Raw genomic sequence first — 18,169 nt, 5'->3', positions numbered from 1 at the left:
GATGACAATTTATTAGAGATATCAATTTATTATTTTTGTTTGGATATTTTATTCATACTTATATTCAATTGAGAATATCATAATTTAAATTTTCAATGTTCATGAAGTGATTTTAAAATACAAATCATGAGAATATGTATTTGTTCTCGATCATTATGCATGCATGAATTTGCAATACCAATTCATTGTAGGTCCTTTCTTGATGTGACTAAAGTAACAAGTACTTATATAAAACATGGTGTGTTTAAAAAAATTTGTTAATGATGAACGCAGATTTTACGTTAGGCAAAATGATGACACTCATGCATAAAATTTAATTATTGGGATTTTAGCTACGTTTTTTTTATTTTTTATTTATTTATCTCAGTGCTTTTGTAAGTAAATTGTTATTTCACTCCAAATACTTCTAACATAGGTTGTTCAACTTATTAGAATTATCCGTTACAAATATTGAAGATAAAATAATTAATGATATAATTATTATTTTGATAAAATGTAGAATTAATTTTAATTTATTTTTAGTCAATAATTGTTTATTTCAGAATGTGAGATTATGGGATCATAATACCAAAATCTATAACTAATTCTCAATTAAAATAATCAAATGACATATATATCCGAATATCTCTTCACAAAGTCCAATGTTAAAACCCAAAACAAAAGTTCAACCAACTTAATTCAATTTCTAATAACTAAACACATTATTTTTTTTATAAACAATATATATCTCATTTTTCAATTAAGGAACTAAACAAAACATCTGTACTACATAGTCAAAATTTTTTAATTCTAGTATTATAAATGTTGCATTGTAAATCAGACATATATTTTCGTTCATGAATCAAACGAGAACAAAATGGTTGTTTAAAAGACGATTAAAGTTATATAAATATCAGCTATATAAATATTAATTGTGAGAAAAATTATATACTATTTCACGTAAGAATTAATTGCCTTAATTCATTTATGTATTAATTATACAATTTTTTTATAATCTTACATAAAATATACATAAATACCATCATAATTTATATATTAATTATCCAAAATTTTAAATTACAAAATCATACCCACGATGACTTATTAGGTGTATTGAATTTAATAGTTTAGCAAACCTCTGCTACAAAATAAGATAGTATTACTTGCGCTAAAATTTAACACTCTCGTTTAGTTTAGTTGAAGATAAGTTATTTTAAGATTAATTATCTTGCAATTAGCTATTACGGGATAATCTTATTTCATTATTTATTTCATCACTATTATATAAACGGTGAGATAAGTTTTCCAAACATAATAACCAACAAGATATACAAGTTCGATATGATCACTATTTCTTATTATCCCATTACTATTTATTTTTATACATCACACCAAACAAATGAATAACATAACTCGACAAGAATTCAAAAAAGGTGCAAGTTCCCATTTTACCCTTTAACACATCACGTGCCCGCACGTGCTAGTGACCAGAGTGTTCGCAAGAGGGGTAGAGGCGGGAGTTTGGGAAAATTGAGAAAGCAAAGCTAAAACCCTTCGTCTCGCTCCACAGTCTCAGCCACATTCATGAAGACGAACTCTGTCAAGTTAAGGAAACTAAGAATCCCTAATTGTTGTATCATTAGTCGAAGGTAAGCTCATTCCATTTTTTACTTCTGTTTCGTCGTTATCTGTGGTAGATTCATTCGAACTTATTAGGGTTTTGAGAGCTGCTTTGTGTTTTTTTCTTTTTTGATTCGTTTTCCCGCATTCAATGCCCTTAACTCTTTAGTCTGAGCCATGCCAATTTTTTGTTACTGTTGCGTTACCCATGTAAGTTTAATATGTGCATTTGAATTTGATTATCAGGCATTTGTAACGAAACTCGTAGAGATTTTGGAAGAAGTAACATAGTAATGGAGGTTGATTTAGGGAATCCTGAACAACTTATTGTTTCTCAGTCTCAATGTAAGAGAAGAAAAATTTCTGCTTTAGATCAGATTTTGGGCGAGAACGAAGCTGATTTACCTACCTTGCGATCTCCTGATTATTTTACTGAGCCATGCTTGAGTGAATTGGCTGTTAGGGAGCTTATGAGCTCAGGGTATTGCAGTAAAGTTGAAAATTTTACTGTTGGGAGGTTTGGTTATGGATTTGTCGAATTTTCTGGGGAAACAGATGTTAGGGGGTTGGATTTGGATCGAATTGTTAAGTTTAGCAGACATGAGGTGATTGTATATGAAGATGAAAATGACAAGCCCCCAGTTGGTATGGGGCTTAACAAGCCTGCTGAAGTAACTTTGCTGCTGGAAGTACGGTCCTCCAAACACTATGACGTGGATTCTTCTAGAGGACTGGTGGAGAAATTAAGACTTAGAACAGAGAAACAAGGAGCACGTTTTATCTCATTTGATCTATCAAATGGAGAATGGAAATTCTTCGTTCAGCATTTCAGCAGATTTGGTTTGAATGATGAGGAAGAAGATGAAGATATGATTATTGATGGTGTGTCTCCTGAAGTTCAAGATCCTGCGGATATGATCGGAGGAGACGTTTCTGACATTGATGAAGAAACCTTTTTAGCCAATACAACTGACCTCTCACATTCTCTTCCTGCTCATCTTGGGTTAGATCCTGTAAAGATGAAAGAAATGAGAATGCTGATGTTTCCAGCAGAAGAAGAGGATATAGATGATTATCCTGGTGTTCCTTTTGATAGAAAACCACAATTCGGTAAAGAATCTTCAAAATCCCCTTTGCAGCATAAGTTCCAGAGAGTTAGTCCACCTTTAACTCGCAAGACTCCATTGGCCTTGATTGAATATAAACATGGTAGTTTTGGCTCGGACTCACCTGGGTCCATTTTGTTGACCCAACAAAATAAGGGTGTGCTTCTAAAGACAACAAAGACTGAAGGTTTCAAGCTGGATGTCAGGCAGCAAACACCTATAAGTGGAACCTACTCTTGTAATGTTGTTGATGCGGGGTTGTTCATGGGTAGATCATTTGGAGTTGGCTGGGGGCCTAATGGTGTTCTTATTCATTCTGGCGCTCCAGTTGGTAGTAAAGACAATCAGTCTTTGTCCTCAATAATCAATTTGGAGAAGGTTGCATTTGACCAAGTAGCTAGAGATGAAAATAAAAAGGTCAGGCAGGAACTTGTTGATTTGTGTTTTGATTCAGCCCTCCATCTTCACAAGGAAATTACTCATGAAACCAAAGAGTTCGGGGAGGGAACCTTTGTGTTAAAGCTTCAAAGACTTGTGTGTGATCGTCTAATACTTTCAGATGTATGTCGGAGCTATATTGGTGTCATTGAGAGGCAATTGGAGGTTCCTGACTTATCTCCAGCATCCCGTGTTCTTCTGATGCACCAAGCAATGATTTGGGAATTAATAAAAGTGCTTTTCTCGACAAGACAATTGAGTGGGCAATTAAAGTCTCTTGAAGATGAGGATGAGGAAGATATGATACCTGATGCGAGAGAAACTGCTGCAGATGTTGATCCAGAAGCACTTCCATTGATAAGGAGAGCAGAATTCAGCTATTGGTTGCAAGAGAGTGTTTGTCACAGGGTACAGGAAGAAGTAAGTTCTTTGAATGATTCAAGTGATCTACAACATATGTTTTTACTTCTAACTGGTCGGCAGCTGGATGCTGCTGTGGAACTGGCAGCTTCTAGAGGAGATGTGCGGCTTGCATGTCTTCTTAGCCAAGCTGGTGGTTCGATGGCTAATCGTTCTGATGTTGCTAGGCAGCTTGGTATTTGGAGAGTGAATGGGTTGGACTTCAATTTTGTTGAGACGGAGAGGATTAGGGTTCTTGAGTTGGTTGCTGGCAACATTCATAGAGCATTGCATGATGTAGACATTGACTGGAAAAGGTTTCTGGGGTTGTTGATGTGGTATCAGCTTCCACCAGAAACTGAATTGCCTATTGTGTTCCGCACATATCAGAGGCTTCTTAATGAAGGAAAAGCTCCGTCTCCAGTTCCAGTTTATATTGATGAAGGACCTATAGAAGTCTCAATGAATTGGAATGCAGTTAAACATTTTGACCTCGGTTACTATCTTATGCTTCTTCATGCCAATCAAGAAATTGATTTCAGTGCTCTAAAGACAATGTTCAGTGCCTTTGCTTCAACAAATGATCCCCTTGACTACCATATGATCTGGCATCAGCGAGCTGTTTTAGAAGCCATTGGTGCTTTCAGTTCTAATGATCTTCATGTGCTAGACATTAGTTTCATTTCTCAGCTGCTATGCCTTGGTCAGTGTCATTGGGCTGTCTATGTGGTGCTTCACATGCCTCACCGTGAAGATTGTCCTTATTTGCAAGCCGCTCTTATTAGGGAAATACTCTTCCAGTACTGTGAAACTTGGAGTTCTCAGGACTTGCAGCGGCAATTTATGGAGGATCTAGGTATTCCATCAGCATGGTTGAACGAGGCTCTGGTGAGTCGGTGCCCTTATTTTATTTCAGTTCTACATTAATCCATGCTTCTCGCTTTCCACTATCTGGCAAGTCAAAGCCAATCTATGTTACTGGGGTATTTTTGCTTGCTGTTTCTGACAAGATGGTTTAACAATATGCTGAAATTGTGGAGGGAAATTTCCAGTGTATATTTCGGTTGTAATGCTTTAGTTGAATGCTAGTACTTTTACTTCAAGTTAGTCCTTTGGTGCAATTGATTGTCACTGGTGTGGGATCACTTTTCTACTTGCATCATATTTTTCATCCTTGTCTTACTCCATTGCAGGCAACATATTTTAATTATTACTCTGAATTCCGCAAAGCCCTAGAACACTTTTTGGAGTGCGGAAAGTGGCAGAAAGCGCACACTATTTTTATGACTTCAGTTGCTCATTCTCTTTTTCTATCAGGTATAGATTTGTTAATCTCTAGATTCATCTTTATGTCTTGTCGATCTTTTAGATTCATCTTTATATCTTGCTATTTCATTATTCAGCACATGTACCTAAAGACATATCTGTTCAATATTTGTTTGTAGTGATCCTATAACCTCAGTTCAGTTCCATTGGGATGCTTTTCTGCCGGCTTTGCGTTTCCCCTATCTTCTTCCATCATCAATCTTATTCTTATGTGAACCTTGTTAAATATTTTTGAATAGGATTAATGAAACACGGATACCATAAAAGTTGTCTTTCTATGGCAGTCTGAGTCGCCTTCAAGTCTTAATGACTCACTATACAATTTGTTTTTACTCATATACTGTGATATGCAATTATGTATCACCTATTTGATTTGCAGGCTTCTTCACAGATTTATCATTTATCCCACATGAATAAATTATCATTTTCTTACTTATCAAAGAGAGAGAGAGAGAGAGAGGGCATGGCCATTGCTATTTTCTCTTTACTCAAAGTGTGTATTGAAGAAAATCATGGTGTATACAATGGAATTATCCATGGGCTGAATAAGCCACACACCACATGGTAATAACTGTTAATGTGAGAGAGTGAATCGTGGTATATGCAATGAAGTTATCATGATTCATGAGCGTGATAAACCACACTTAAATGTAATAAGTGCTAATCAAATTTGGTAACTGCACGGAGGACTGAGTTTGATGTGTTGATGAAGAACTCTTGACTACATTCTGTTTGCTTTAGAAGTATCTCAATTTTCAACCTTGAATTTCAATAAAAATTGATGTGCTAAATCATTCTAACATTGTTTATACACAGAAGAACATTCAGAAATATGGAGGCTAGCAGCTTCCATGGAGGATCACAAATCAGAAATTGAAGATTGGGATCTGGGAGCTGGAATATATATTTCTTTTTATTTGTTGAGAAGTTCTTTGCAGGAGGACAGTGACACTATGAATCAAGTAATATGAAATTTCTCTATAATCTACTTATTTGTGTTTGAATCCTTCTTCTCAAATTTCGTGAAGTTGTTAAACTCGTTAGATCCAAGTGTGCTTATGTGATGGTTGCATGGATAATTTTTTTTTTCTGGTGGTTGTGGGAAGCTCATGTAATTAATGATAGGAAAACTGGAACGGGGATGAGATTTTAGCTGTAGCTCACTAGCTGTACAGCTTGATCAATGATCAACTTGTAAGTGACTAGAAGACAGCTTCTGAAAAAAGGAATTTCATCCTAGTTGGAGCACAGTTCATGAACTGGATCTAACCTCTATTGTTGATCATTTGATACTGGTCAATCTCATGAGAAGTGATTACTGTCTTTTCTCTGCATAGTAATAGGAAGTAGAGCGAATACCTGTTCAAGATTATTGGTTGAAGCTTATAATCCTATCTAGTATCTCCTAGCTATTCATCTTTTAAGAGATTGACAAAGCACACATTTCTATTGGCAGGACACTATCGAAAACAAAGACAATGCTTGTGCAGACTTTATCAGTCGCTTAAACAACTCTTTGGCTGTTTGGACAAACAGATTGCCTGTCAAAGCGAGGTAATGTTACTCGATATTAATTTGTTAATACTGAAATATGTGGTTTGAAAAGTTGACTGCTTCCTGCGAAACCCCCGTCTCTTTTCCACCATCTCATTGAACCCTTATTTCTCATATCTAAGTGTGAGAGATTTGTTATCTAGGATAGTAAACTGGTACAGATAAGTTCTAAATATGGGATTAATTTATCTTTACTTACCAATTACCAAAAATAAAAGCATTAACATCCACATGGTATTGTTTTTTTAGATGAATAAATCCAGAATGTGAGGTAAGAAATCATTTGTTCTTTATTTTCTTAAAATAGTATAGGGATGGAGACAAATAAGCTTCCTGTGTCTGCTACCTAGATTTAAATATTTGATGTTCCTATTTCGCATTTAGTGAATTTAAATGGGGCTGGGAATACTATGGAGTGGAAATGCTCTTTGTTTTCAGTGTCATTAATATATTTAATTACACCTTCTATATCTAGGCAAAACATACTAGTGTCATCTATACCCAGGAGCTGAATTTCTTTCTTGACCCTTCCTAGCTATTAAGGGTAAAGACCAACAAATTTGTTCAATTTCTTGTCTTTTACATGGATCCTGGAACAAACTGTTAAGATAAATCATCATATAAAATGGACACAACTTTTGGAGACAACGATAAACTACGTTACTCATTCCTAAGATCATATCTAGTTGGTATAAGACTTCAACTTTGTTTGTAATGCCATCTTTATGAATATATCTTATTCCAGTTCCAAAAAAATAAATACTTCAACCCTGTTCATTAGCTAGTGTCATCTCAACTATGCTTCAATCCCTAACTAAAAAGGGGTTGTTTATAGGAATCCTTTGTTGGCTGCATAAATTCCTTGAATTATTTCCAATCTATTCATGTCTAAGTATCCGAAGGATTCATATTAACCTACCAAACCTTTCCCATTTTCTAGGGTTGAGACTGGCCATGGTTAGCAGAACTCATATTAGGTGCATCTTACCATTTGTAAAGGTCGATTGGCCAAATAGACACCTATACATGTACCAATTTATTTTGTTGCTCCCCTAATCTATGGGATTTCATCCAAACACTTCGACTTGATCAAAATAAGTCTTTCAAATGCCTCTAACCTTGCGAGTTCCACATTCACCTTGACGTGGATTACTTATCATATCCACATCAGACAAACTCCTGATACGTCATCTTCTTCAACCAACACCAAACAAATCCTCTTCCTCCTTCACTTCCCCTGTACATCTCCCCTTATTTTATAAAGTCAGCCAGAAAATAAACTAATCATCACAATAAACAACCAAGAAATACCACAATTTTCAACTAAATCCATACAAACAAATTTCCACATCCTAAACTCCCTTTTCCTCCTACTGTTTTCTCACATTTCTTTTACTTCAATGTGTCGAATGTTAGCAGAATTTCCAAATATTTTTTTCTGTCGCCGGAAACACAGAAAGAGTTACTGCCAGTTACCAGTTCAGATGACTCATCTGGGTCTTTCGCTTGCTATCTGATTCCTGCCTACAAGCCCCAAAGCCTTCACCCTTACAGAAACCTGTTATTCTCTCTTCCTTTCCCTGCATCATTACCACTTCAAATTTCAAAATCAAACCAAGAGTCAAATCATCATAGTAGCTGTTCAATGATTCAATCTCCACCATCAACAACAACCAACACATAAAAGTCCCCGTCTGATTTTCTGGTGAAGGAGATAATAGAATTGAAGGACGTGAGAATAGTTGGGTAAAGGAACTGAAGAGTTGCAATGAGAGTGTTGTACTTTTACCTTGTCCAATTCAGCCTAATTATACCACACATAAGCTCGTCAACTGTCACGAGGACTTGTTTTGATCAAGCTGAAGTATTTGGATGAAAAATGCGGTTGGGAATACAAAGTTACAAATCAATGCGAGTAAAGGTGTCTCTTTGGTACTCGGCCTTAAAATTCAAAATAATAGTTTGGTGCATGGATGTTATAAAGAGAGAATTGTTGCATGTAGTAATTAATATTTTCACTATTTTGTTGTCTATGTTTCTACTGCCCTTAGAGTGTGTTAACTTATGGCCCTAGGTCACCTAAAATCTTCTCACCTATGGTTAAATCAGTAGAGCTTTATGTCAACTGGTTTATATTGAGGTGTAAATCATTCCATAAAACATGAAAATTTGACATGATCCTTGAATGCTTTAAGTCCATTTATTCTATGCTTAAGCACCTAAAGTAACAAGTTTGAGCTAATGGATGTTTATTGTCGTCTCTAGGGTGGTTTATTCGAAAATGGCTGAGGAGATATGCAGTTTGCTGCTTTCTGGTAGCGGTAGAAGTTCATCAAATGAGGTACAGCTAAGCTGCTACGATACCATATTCAAAGCACCCATACCTGAAGATACACGCGCATACCATTTGCAGGATGCTGTGTCACTTTTTACATCTTACCTTTCTGAGGTGTCGTCATAGCTCTCTTTTTCAAGCCCCATAACTCGATTTTAACAACGAAATTTTGTATGTTTATACGTCATAAAAATGTCAACATTTGTGTAGTAACAACCAATTCTGTTATAATCCTTCTCCCCTAGGACTTCTGTTACCTTTGTTAGTTTGTGTATTCATTCATAAGTAGATCCTGTACTTATAAAAGTTTGGGTTTTGCTGGACAAGTTTGAATTGCGGTTTAATGAATGTTTACAATGTATCCGAATCTGATTTGGATTAATTGTACTTGCACGTTAACATGCTTTTGGCGAGCCCCAAAGTTTTGGTTATTTGGCTATAAGTTACATTTAGTACCGTAAGTATTCTTTCACATACTTTTATATGATGAAAGTGGCAAGGGCTCATTTGATTTGAAATAAGTTATACGGACAAGGGCCTAAAATACCCTTAAAGTATTGAAAATACCAAATTACCTCTTCATTCATCTATTGGCTCCAAAATGCCATTTTCATTCACTTATTGGCTCCAAAATATCCTTGTCATTCACCTTTGTGTTTAAAATTGACCACTTTTTTAATTGTTTTAAAATTAAACTCTTTAAATATTTTTTTTAAAAATACTTGGCGTTCAATTATTGATTATTATTATAATTTATTAATATAATTTATAAACTAAACCACTACACACTCATTACTAACTAAACTTCACCCAATTAATAATCCAATTATAATATCAAAATCGTCATAAATACTACTAAAACAATATGAAATTATAGATTTCTGAAAATGACATTCAAAATTATTCGAATCCGAATCGGAGCTCCAATTAAATTTAGGTTGAGCCGTTTATTTAGGAGGACACTTTCTTTCAAAATAAAATTAGAAATTTATGATTAAAGGTAAAGAAGTAATACATCCCGAATTTATTCATGCATTTTTTTTAAAGATAATTTTATAAATATTTATGATTTGTTTTAAAACTCTAATATATTATTTTGAAAAAAAGTTACCTATGAAGTAACATTACATAATTGAGACGTAAGAATAATTAAGATAAACATAGTCAGACTTTTAAGTTTATTGGTGATTTTTATTTAGTCATTTGAATGTATGATAATCTACTTTTATAATTTTTAAAAACACTCAATTGGCAGTAGCTTGCATTAATAATGTGACGAGTTCATTAATTTTGAGGGATTTAATTATTAATGGGGTGGGTAGTGGATTGATTTATAAATTATATTAATAAGTTAAATTATAACATATAGTTGAGCACTACGTATTTCAAAAAATATTTAAATAGTTTAAATATAAAACCGTTAAATAAGTGGTCAATTTTGAACCAAAAGGTGGATGCCAAGGGTATTTTTGACCCAATAGGTGAGTGGGAAGGGTATTTTGGAGCCAATAGGTGGATGAAAAGTAATTTTGTACCATTTCCAATACTTTGAAGGTATTTTAGGCCCTTTTCCGTAAGTTATATTGGGAAATTAATTATGTAAGGACCTGCCATTATTTCTCTCTATTTTTTTTATTGTTTCATAATATATTGTAGAGTTTTAAAACATATAAGAAAAGTGAAGTATGGGTAGAACCCTATTAAAAGATAAAGATTAAAAAACAAAATAAAATTCTGTAATAATAAGTAAAAATAAAATGAGAAAAAGATATTAAGACAATTTAAATATATGGTTTCATTAATATTATATAATATTTTTAAATTACAAAAATATTTAAAACAATTTAGTAAGATATGATTTTAGTGTTTTGATCAAAATGTCCCTAAGATTAGAAGTCCCCTAGTCCATTAGGTTATGGGTACTACATACGATTCTAGTATTTTTTGTTTAGTTAAATCTAAATCTAAATGAAGTTCATTCCTAATTTTTCTTGTTATATTCAAAATTTTCTTTATGGTTTTTCTGAATTGCATTAAATAATTTTAAAGAATTCTAGATGCAATAAATGTTTTGTTATGCGTAATTGATTTTGTATCATTTTCACTTAGATAATCCAACATATTTTATTTTATTGAGATAAATAAGACTATTAATCATGACTTCAAATTTCACGAGTATAATCTACACAAAAGAATTCATTTAAATTTTTTGAGATTTCATCTCCAAAGAATAAAATCAAAATGAATCTTTTTACTCAATATCTGTGCTTTTAAAATTTTATTAATTAAATAATATTTTTATAAAATAATAATATTTAAAGATTCGGATTATATTAACTTAGATAGAAATTACATACCTGTTTTCAGCTGAAATTTGTAATTCGTCGATCCCAATCGCCAGCGAAGCTTCCTCTTTTTATACTGACACACGTACGCCGCCTTTGAGAGTGCGTCACACACACACACATATATCTTCACCCTCTACGCTTCCGAGTCCTCTCGAGACCCTTGGACCGTTCACTCCGAGGATCATCATCTTCTCTACACCAACTTTTTTCTTTTTCTTCTTCGCTTAAGATGCCTCGTACTTCTTCCAAAAAGGGTTCAACTGGTTCTGCAGCATCCACCAATCCTGCCGCCGATTTGTTTCGTTCTGGTAATTCTTCCTCTTCCTCAATTTTTAATTTAATCATTGATTTCAATGCATCTCTTCCCACAATCTTAATTGCCTTTCTCTGTAATGCCTGTCTGATCGTTAGAGTTTCATAGATCATGTGTAATCCTTACCTTATAGATCAGGTAGACCCCTTGGAAATTGGAATTTGGAATTTGGAGTGGAGATAGCTGAAAATTAATGATTCAATTTGCGTTAGCGGCTTCCTAATTTTGGAAATTTATATAGAGTTGAGTCAAATGTTCATGATAATAGGGTTTTAGTGTAATAACTTGAACTGCATTGTTTTTAGATTGTTGTTTTTAGTCACTGCCAAGCTTTTTGTGATCATTAGAATCCTCATTTAACTGAACAATAGATAAAGAAAACGAACCCTATAGGTTAGAAGTTTGTTTTCTCCCATATCCTGTGGTGCGTTAAGGTTTCACCGGCTTACCTTTTAAGTTCTAATCACTCTTCCTCCTGAGCTCAAACTAAAAATGAAGGCGTAATCATTGAGTTCATCCCAAGATAACATCCTCTTTCCATTAATCCGTCTGGAGGCTACAGTTGATCCTAAAGGTTGGACCCATAAGGATTTATAGGTCATCTAAAAGAAATTCTTTGACGTATCTATGTTGTTTTTATTGTCTACATCGAGATGCTTTTGAATATATTTTTCTGCTGTATTTGATCTTTAAGAAAATCAATTTGATTTGGTGTTTGTCTTGTAGCGGCTGAAGCATTTTCATAGTGCTTCAGAACTATTCTACTGGTCTATTTAGACCTCTTGGACATGAATGTTCCTTTTTCCATTTATGTTCGATGTTGAAATATAATGTATGCACTGTAGATGCATTACACTATCTCACTTTGTTGTCAATTTGCTCAGCTTCAAGTAAAGCAGCAAGTAAGGAGCTAGAACGTATCGATCAATTATTTCATACATATGCAAGTTCTTCGTCTGGTATGATTGAGTAAGTATGCATTACCATTTTTATTTCCCAGCAGTGTAGTTCATATTCTAATAGTCCTACCATTACAAATTATCTTTTGTTGTTTTCACTTGTAGTAGTCCATAGGAAATCTAAGATTTTAAGCAAGAAAGTTATGAATTGAATAAAGAGAGAAGAATATATGGATATTTCAGGGGTGGATGTACATTATAAGTTCTGGGTTCAATTGAACCTACTAGCTTTGGCTCAAACCCTGTTTATGTGTTGAGAGATATGCTAAATATGGACAAATATAATTTTTATTTGAGTCCAGACTCAATGATTTCTGAACCCATCCTGGATCCCCTCTGAGTTTGTCATCCAACTTTTTCCGCCTTAAATGCAGTTTCACCAGCTTGTTTAAGTTCCTCAGTTTTGCAATCAATTAATGTGCTTTATATTTTTCATTGTTAGCCCTGAAGGAATTGAGTTTCTTTGTTCTGATTTGGAAGTCGAACATACTGACGTCAGGATATTGATGCTTGCATGGTAAGATCCCTTTACCGGATTACTTGTCAGTATGTATGAAGTATCATGAATCTTCAGAGGTTTAATAAATATTGTCTTTGAATTTTAGGAAAATGCAGTCTGAAAAACAAGGATACTTTTCCCTGGTATGTCTTTGCGTTGGCTAGCACTAATATTACTTTAGCATTTCAGAATCAACTGCACTGTTTTTGCTGTTTCTATCAACTTACCTGTTATTGCTGTTAATTCGATTACCGTAGTTGTCAAATAAGGCTGGTGACCTTAGTCCTCACTAGTGGGACTACATTGGGTATGTCGTTGCCGTTGTTGAATAAAGCTGGTGTTTGTTCTCCAGGCATATGTGTGTGCTTGTTATCTTAGGAAGTTTGTACCAAAGGGTAGGTCAAGGGTGCTGAAAAGTTGATCTAAGTCTCAAGTTTATTAAATGCTTGACCTCTCTTAGCCCATGTGCTGATTAACAGAGTAATAACATAGGAAAAAGGCAATAGCCAGGTAGAATTACAGTCGCATAGTTTTCCCAGGCCAAGCTGTATCCCGGAAAACATAGCAAGTTAAATGGAGGAATTGATGTGCGTCTTTTTGCTTGGGATAATGAAGAATTATGCTTTTGCCACCTGTGACTTGGATATGCCTATTTGAGCATGTTCAGATTTTTTTATAGGGAGAGATACTCTTTTGTCTAGTATGACATTTAATACAACGGAACTGAACATTTACATGCGCATTAGAGAATGTTATGTTAAGAACTCATCCCAGGCTTATGGTTTGGAAGTAGTTGCCCAATGGTTTGGTGGTTAATGAGGGGGGGGGGGGGACAATGAGATTACAGTTTTAGATCCTAGTGGAGGCAGAAAGCAAGTACTAGGTTATTTCTTCCATCTTCTAGGTTGGCATATATGCTAGTAGGAGTTAGCAGGTACCGGTGGAATAGTAAAAGTAATTGATTCAATACATTTCTTATGTGTACGCATAGGTATAATATTGGACGTGAAGATCTTTAGTTGAGTCACATATTGCCATCCACTTTCGAATTTTTAGAATTGGACTTATATGGGTACAGGGCGAACAGTTTTAAAGCAGACTCCCTGCGAATACTAAAAGAAAAGCACCTACCTAACAAGATTAAGCGAATTCCTGAAGATATCAAATTTGCTTATCTCACTTAGCTTGACTGAATACATTATGATCTGCACTTGATGGTCGTTGGTTCGATTTTGATAGCCACAATCTTTCTTGACGTGCCCGCAAGTTGGACCAGACACCACTCGCATTTAAAAGAAGTGCTTATTGTAGGAAAATCAAGTCGATATATTAGTTGATCTGTTACACTATTGAAAGGCATGCATTGGTTTGATGTTGTAATGAAGCATCACTGATGGTATGTTACTTGGATCTCTACGTTACTCGATTCATAATTATGCTTGAGTTGTCGGTCCAATTAATTGTAGCTTAGCACACAGATTTACAGGAGGGTTGCCTTTGTGCCAAAGTGAGATTAGGCTTTGACATTTTTACTTTCATTGAGCAAGCAGTAGAATCCATCACTTATAAAATGCAAGAAGACACATGTATATCAGCTTTTCCTAGGAATGCAACTATTTCAGATTTCCAGTCATTGTAGAATGTTTGATTTGGCATGATAACAAAATTTTCCCACTCGTTCCTTTTGGAAATCTGAAATAATGATTTGAACCCATTATATTGTTGTTATGTTATGCAGTTGCCCTCTACTTTTCAGCTTGTTACTTTTTTTGCTTATACTTGCTTGTGTGCTTCTTGACGTTGGCTCGCCATTGTTTTGACTACTAGAACGAGTGGCGGAAAGGCCTCAAAGCATTAAGAGCTGACACAGTACAGAAATTGAAAAAAGCACTTCCAGAACTTGAGAAGGAGGTACTTGTCATATTTTAACTTCTGCTCATGCTAAGTGAATTTTTGGGTACCCTTCTGCTGTGAGGAGTGTTGTTCTATTCCTGCTAATATCCAAATTTTCTTTTCTCTACAAGGTTAGAAGGCCATCAAATTTTGTGGATTTTTACTCCTATGCATTTCAGTACTGCTTGACAGGTATGGTGCTACCACTGTCGCCTGTTATGTAAACATTAAGTTATGTTAATTCATGGAGGGAAAGATTCATTGATCAGCTTTAGACTGAAAAGATAACAAAGATGAAACAGAACATAATAGCTTTGTTATATTTTAAAGTATATAATTAAATATAAGGCTTTGAAGCTGGGAAGAACATCATGTCCTCTTATGCTAGGTTTAGTTTTTGTTTTCATGCAGTAACTATTTCTTAAATGGTTTTCCCATTCATTGCAAGTTCCGGGGGCTGGCTGTGAAAGTTGGGACATTGAATTGGATCTTTGAACTGTGTCTTTTTTTCTTCTGATTACCAATTTTTCTTTTTTTTTTCCTAGAGGAGAAGCAGAAGAGCATAGACATTGAGAGCATTTGTCTCCTGCTGGATCTCGTTTTAGGGTCTCAATTTCGGCCCCAAGTTGATGCTCTGATTCAGTATTTGAGAGTGAGTACCCTATGCTCCTCTTGCTATTTAATAGTCTGAGTTTTAATTCACTTAAACTGTGCATTTGCTCGGCAGGGTACAAGAAGAATATAATTGTTATGTTTTACTGGTGTGAATTTGATAGTGCCCTTTAGGATGCTTTTGGAGTTCTTTTTATGGTGAGAAGTATTAGTTTTACCGAAAAATCGCAGCTGCAATCTATAGCTCCTTTAATTGTGGATGCTCATCGACCTCGCTGTAAAAGGCGACTGTCCCGTTGAAAATCATGCCTGATTTTTGTCATTTTGTCATATTTTAAAACCCAAAGAAGAGTGAAGGGACAGAGTAAATCTTTCTTAATTATAGTAATAAGTACACTTACGTGCTTGTTTACTGATGCAGATGCAGGTTGATTACAAGGTTATAAACATGGATCAATGGATGGGATTCTTTAGGTTTGTTAACGAGGTAAATCTTCAGTTCACTTTGTCAATTCTTTTGATTACCCTATTTGTGTCGTCATCTTATATGAGCAATCTGGTTGTTATCTGACAGTTGCTTCCATCAGAAGCCTTGTGGGGACTTTGAGGTCTGAACGTTAAAAGATTAATGTCTCATCTCCTGACTTGATGTCTTTGTGCAACAGATAAGTTTTCCAGACTTGAGCAATTATGACTCGACCCTTGCTTGGCCACTAATCCTGGACAATTTTGTCGAGTTAATGAGAGAAAAGCAGGGCTAAGAAGTCAGCTGTTCGGCATGTCACTGTGTGAACCAAATAATTTCTTTATCTGGAAGTATGTTTTCTGTTTCCATATAGTGAATGAATCTTGAAATTTGTTCGAGATGAGTTTTGCTGATAATACAAGTATCATTCAGATGCAGGAGAGCCCCGTTCAAGCCGCACATGAAGCTGTGCATACCATTGTTCTTAAACACACCATTGTTCTGAAAAATGCTGTTTTCTTCCCCTCTCCCCCACCCCTCAGCTTGTATGCTAAGATATAGATCTATTCTTTGACATAACTATTTGTGCTCAACATGAATAGTAATATTTACTGTAATTTGATATCTTACTTTCAGTATAAAAATTTGGAATTTGGTTTGAACTCAGGAATCCAATCTACTATATTCGTTGGTGGGTTTAAGTAAGTGTTCTAAGTGATGCACTCTAATTATGCATTTAGATGCCTTAACAAAATTCAATAGTTGAATGATTTGCCTGGCAGTAGATGGTTAAAGGTCTCGTTCCATCAACTTTTTCACTTTAACACATCAAGTCTCATATGTTTTAAAAAAGAAAAATGAATGTACAATCAAAATATAAGTTTTAGGTGAGTTTTAAAGATAATTTGTCTCTTACATTAAATTATATTAGATATAAAATAACCGTCAGAAAATATGGTGTAATATAAGTTTTAGGTGAGTTTTAAAGATAATTTGTCTCTTACATTAAATTATATAAATATAAAATAACCGTCAGAAAATATAGTGTGTGAGTTTTGTTGCTCTTTTCTTTTATATATTTCGTTTTTGAGTTCTGAATATAAAAAAAAAAAATCATAATAGAAAAGGGCCTATTTTGATATTAATGATGGGTAGATTCATTTTTTAAGTTGCAGAGCCTTCAAGTCTAATATTTAATCCTTCTTTTTTTACTCTTATGACACAAATTTATTAACTTTTAAAGATAATTTGTCTCTTACATTAAATTATATAGATAAAAAAGTCATAAACCATATGTGTTATTATTTGAAATCTACTCAATAAATCTGTCATATTTTTCTTTATAATTTGTTAATAAGTAATATTTATTTTCTTTTCTTAGTTTCAATTTTACATGATTCGTTTAAGAAAACAAGATTAAAAGATATTTAATATATTTGACATATTTTTAGTTTAAACCACAAAAAATCTTTAATTTCTTAAAGTTCATGCCAAGTCAATAAAATAGAGAGATTAATATTTTTAATTTATCACTCACACATGAAATTTAGAACTAAGAAGCTGAGCATATTTCACAATCAAGATGAAGTCCTATACATGTGTAATTTATTTTAACGAACACAATTCTTTTAGCATGCTACGCTATGTGTTTTTGGTGCTCTTTTTCATCCACAATTTAGGAATAGTAATTTTATTATCTTACCAATTTAGTGAAAGAATTGAAAAGTCTCAAAACATAAATGCATTTTTTAAGAATCTCTTTAAAATTAAATGTTAAACTAAGATGATATATTTTAATACATAGATCATTACATATCATATTAATTTCCTACCAATATATTTTTATCTTATTTCAAAATTTATTCATTATACAATCTACTATAATTAATTAAATTCATTGGGAAAAAATGAATTCTTCAAAGGTCAAAAAGATGGGTTGAAGGCCAATGTGATTGTCAATTGAGATGGTAACCCAAACATATATGATTGGAGATTTCATAAAGTAGGTTTACCACGGATAATAACAAGTTAATATTGACACTGCACACTAATATTATGTTTTGGATCATTGTTATCTATTGTATTGTATTGTATTGTTACTATATCTATAATGTTTGTTTTGATTGTTACTTAAAATGTATTGTACTGTATTGTTAACTTTCGTTGTTACGTAACAATGAAAACCCCTATTTTATGGAACAACCAAGTTGGTGTTTCCCATTGTTACTTAATTTCTTTATTCAATTATATCTTTACATAATATTTCAAAATACTATTTCACCCTTTACCTTAATTAATTAAATTTAGTCAAACCTCTTACCC

At 33.9% G+C, this 18,169-nt stretch overlaps 2 protein-coding genes across 5 annotated transcripts; both read left to right on the top strand.

Moving 5' to 3' along the window:
• Positions 1 to 1,384: 1,384 nt before the first annotated feature.
• LOC101266921 (nuclear pore complex protein NUP96) lies at positions 1,385 to 9,156 on the top strand. Its single transcript, XM_010320428.4, has 6 exons — positions 1,385 to 1,628; positions 1,846 to 4,430; positions 4,736 to 4,859; positions 5,685 to 5,830; positions 6,325 to 6,422; positions 8,688 to 9,156. Exons 2-6 carry the CDS (start codon positions 1,893 to 1,895, stop codon positions 8,881 to 8,883), a joined length of 3,102 nt encoding a protein of 1,033 aa, XP_010318730.1. The 5' UTR covers positions 1,385 to 1,628; positions 1,846 to 1,892; the 3' UTR covers positions 8,884 to 9,156.
• Positions 9,157 to 11,087: 1,931 nt separating this feature from the next.
• On the top strand, positions 11,088 to 16,509 carry LOC101267217 (uncharacterized). 4 transcript variants are annotated; one of them, XR_740684.4, is made up of 10 exons: positions 11,103 to 11,413; positions 12,303 to 12,387; positions 12,820 to 12,894; positions 12,983 to 13,019; positions 14,704 to 14,787; positions 14,901 to 14,961; positions 15,315 to 15,421; positions 15,803 to 15,868; positions 16,047 to 16,197; positions 16,280 to 16,509. XR_740684.4 is itself a non-coding variant. In XM_004235878.5 (9 exons), exons 1-9 carry the CDS (start codon positions 11,335 to 11,337, stop codon positions 16,140 to 16,142), a joined length of 690 nt encoding a protein of 229 aa, XP_004235926.1. In that variant the 5' UTR covers positions 11,088 to 11,334; the 3' UTR covers positions 16,143 to 16,509. The 4 variants fall into 4 exon arrangements, 2 of the variants coding, with proteins under 2 accessions (XP_004235926.1, XP_010318731.1); XR_011220153.1 differs by having other exon boundaries at positions 15,956 to 16,197; XM_004235878.5 differs by having other exon boundaries at positions 11,088 to 11,413; positions 16,047 to 16,509.
• The last annotated feature ends 1,660 nt before the right edge of the window (positions 16,510 to 18,169 follow it).

This window comes from Solanum lycopersicum, chromosome 3 (assembly GCF_036512215.1).
Source record: "Solanum lycopersicum chromosome 3, SLM_r2.1".
NCBI lineage: Eukaryota > Viridiplantae > Streptophyta > Magnoliopsida > Solanales > Solanaceae > Solanum > Solanum lycopersicum.
This window is presented reverse-complemented; position numbering and strand designations above follow the sequence as displayed.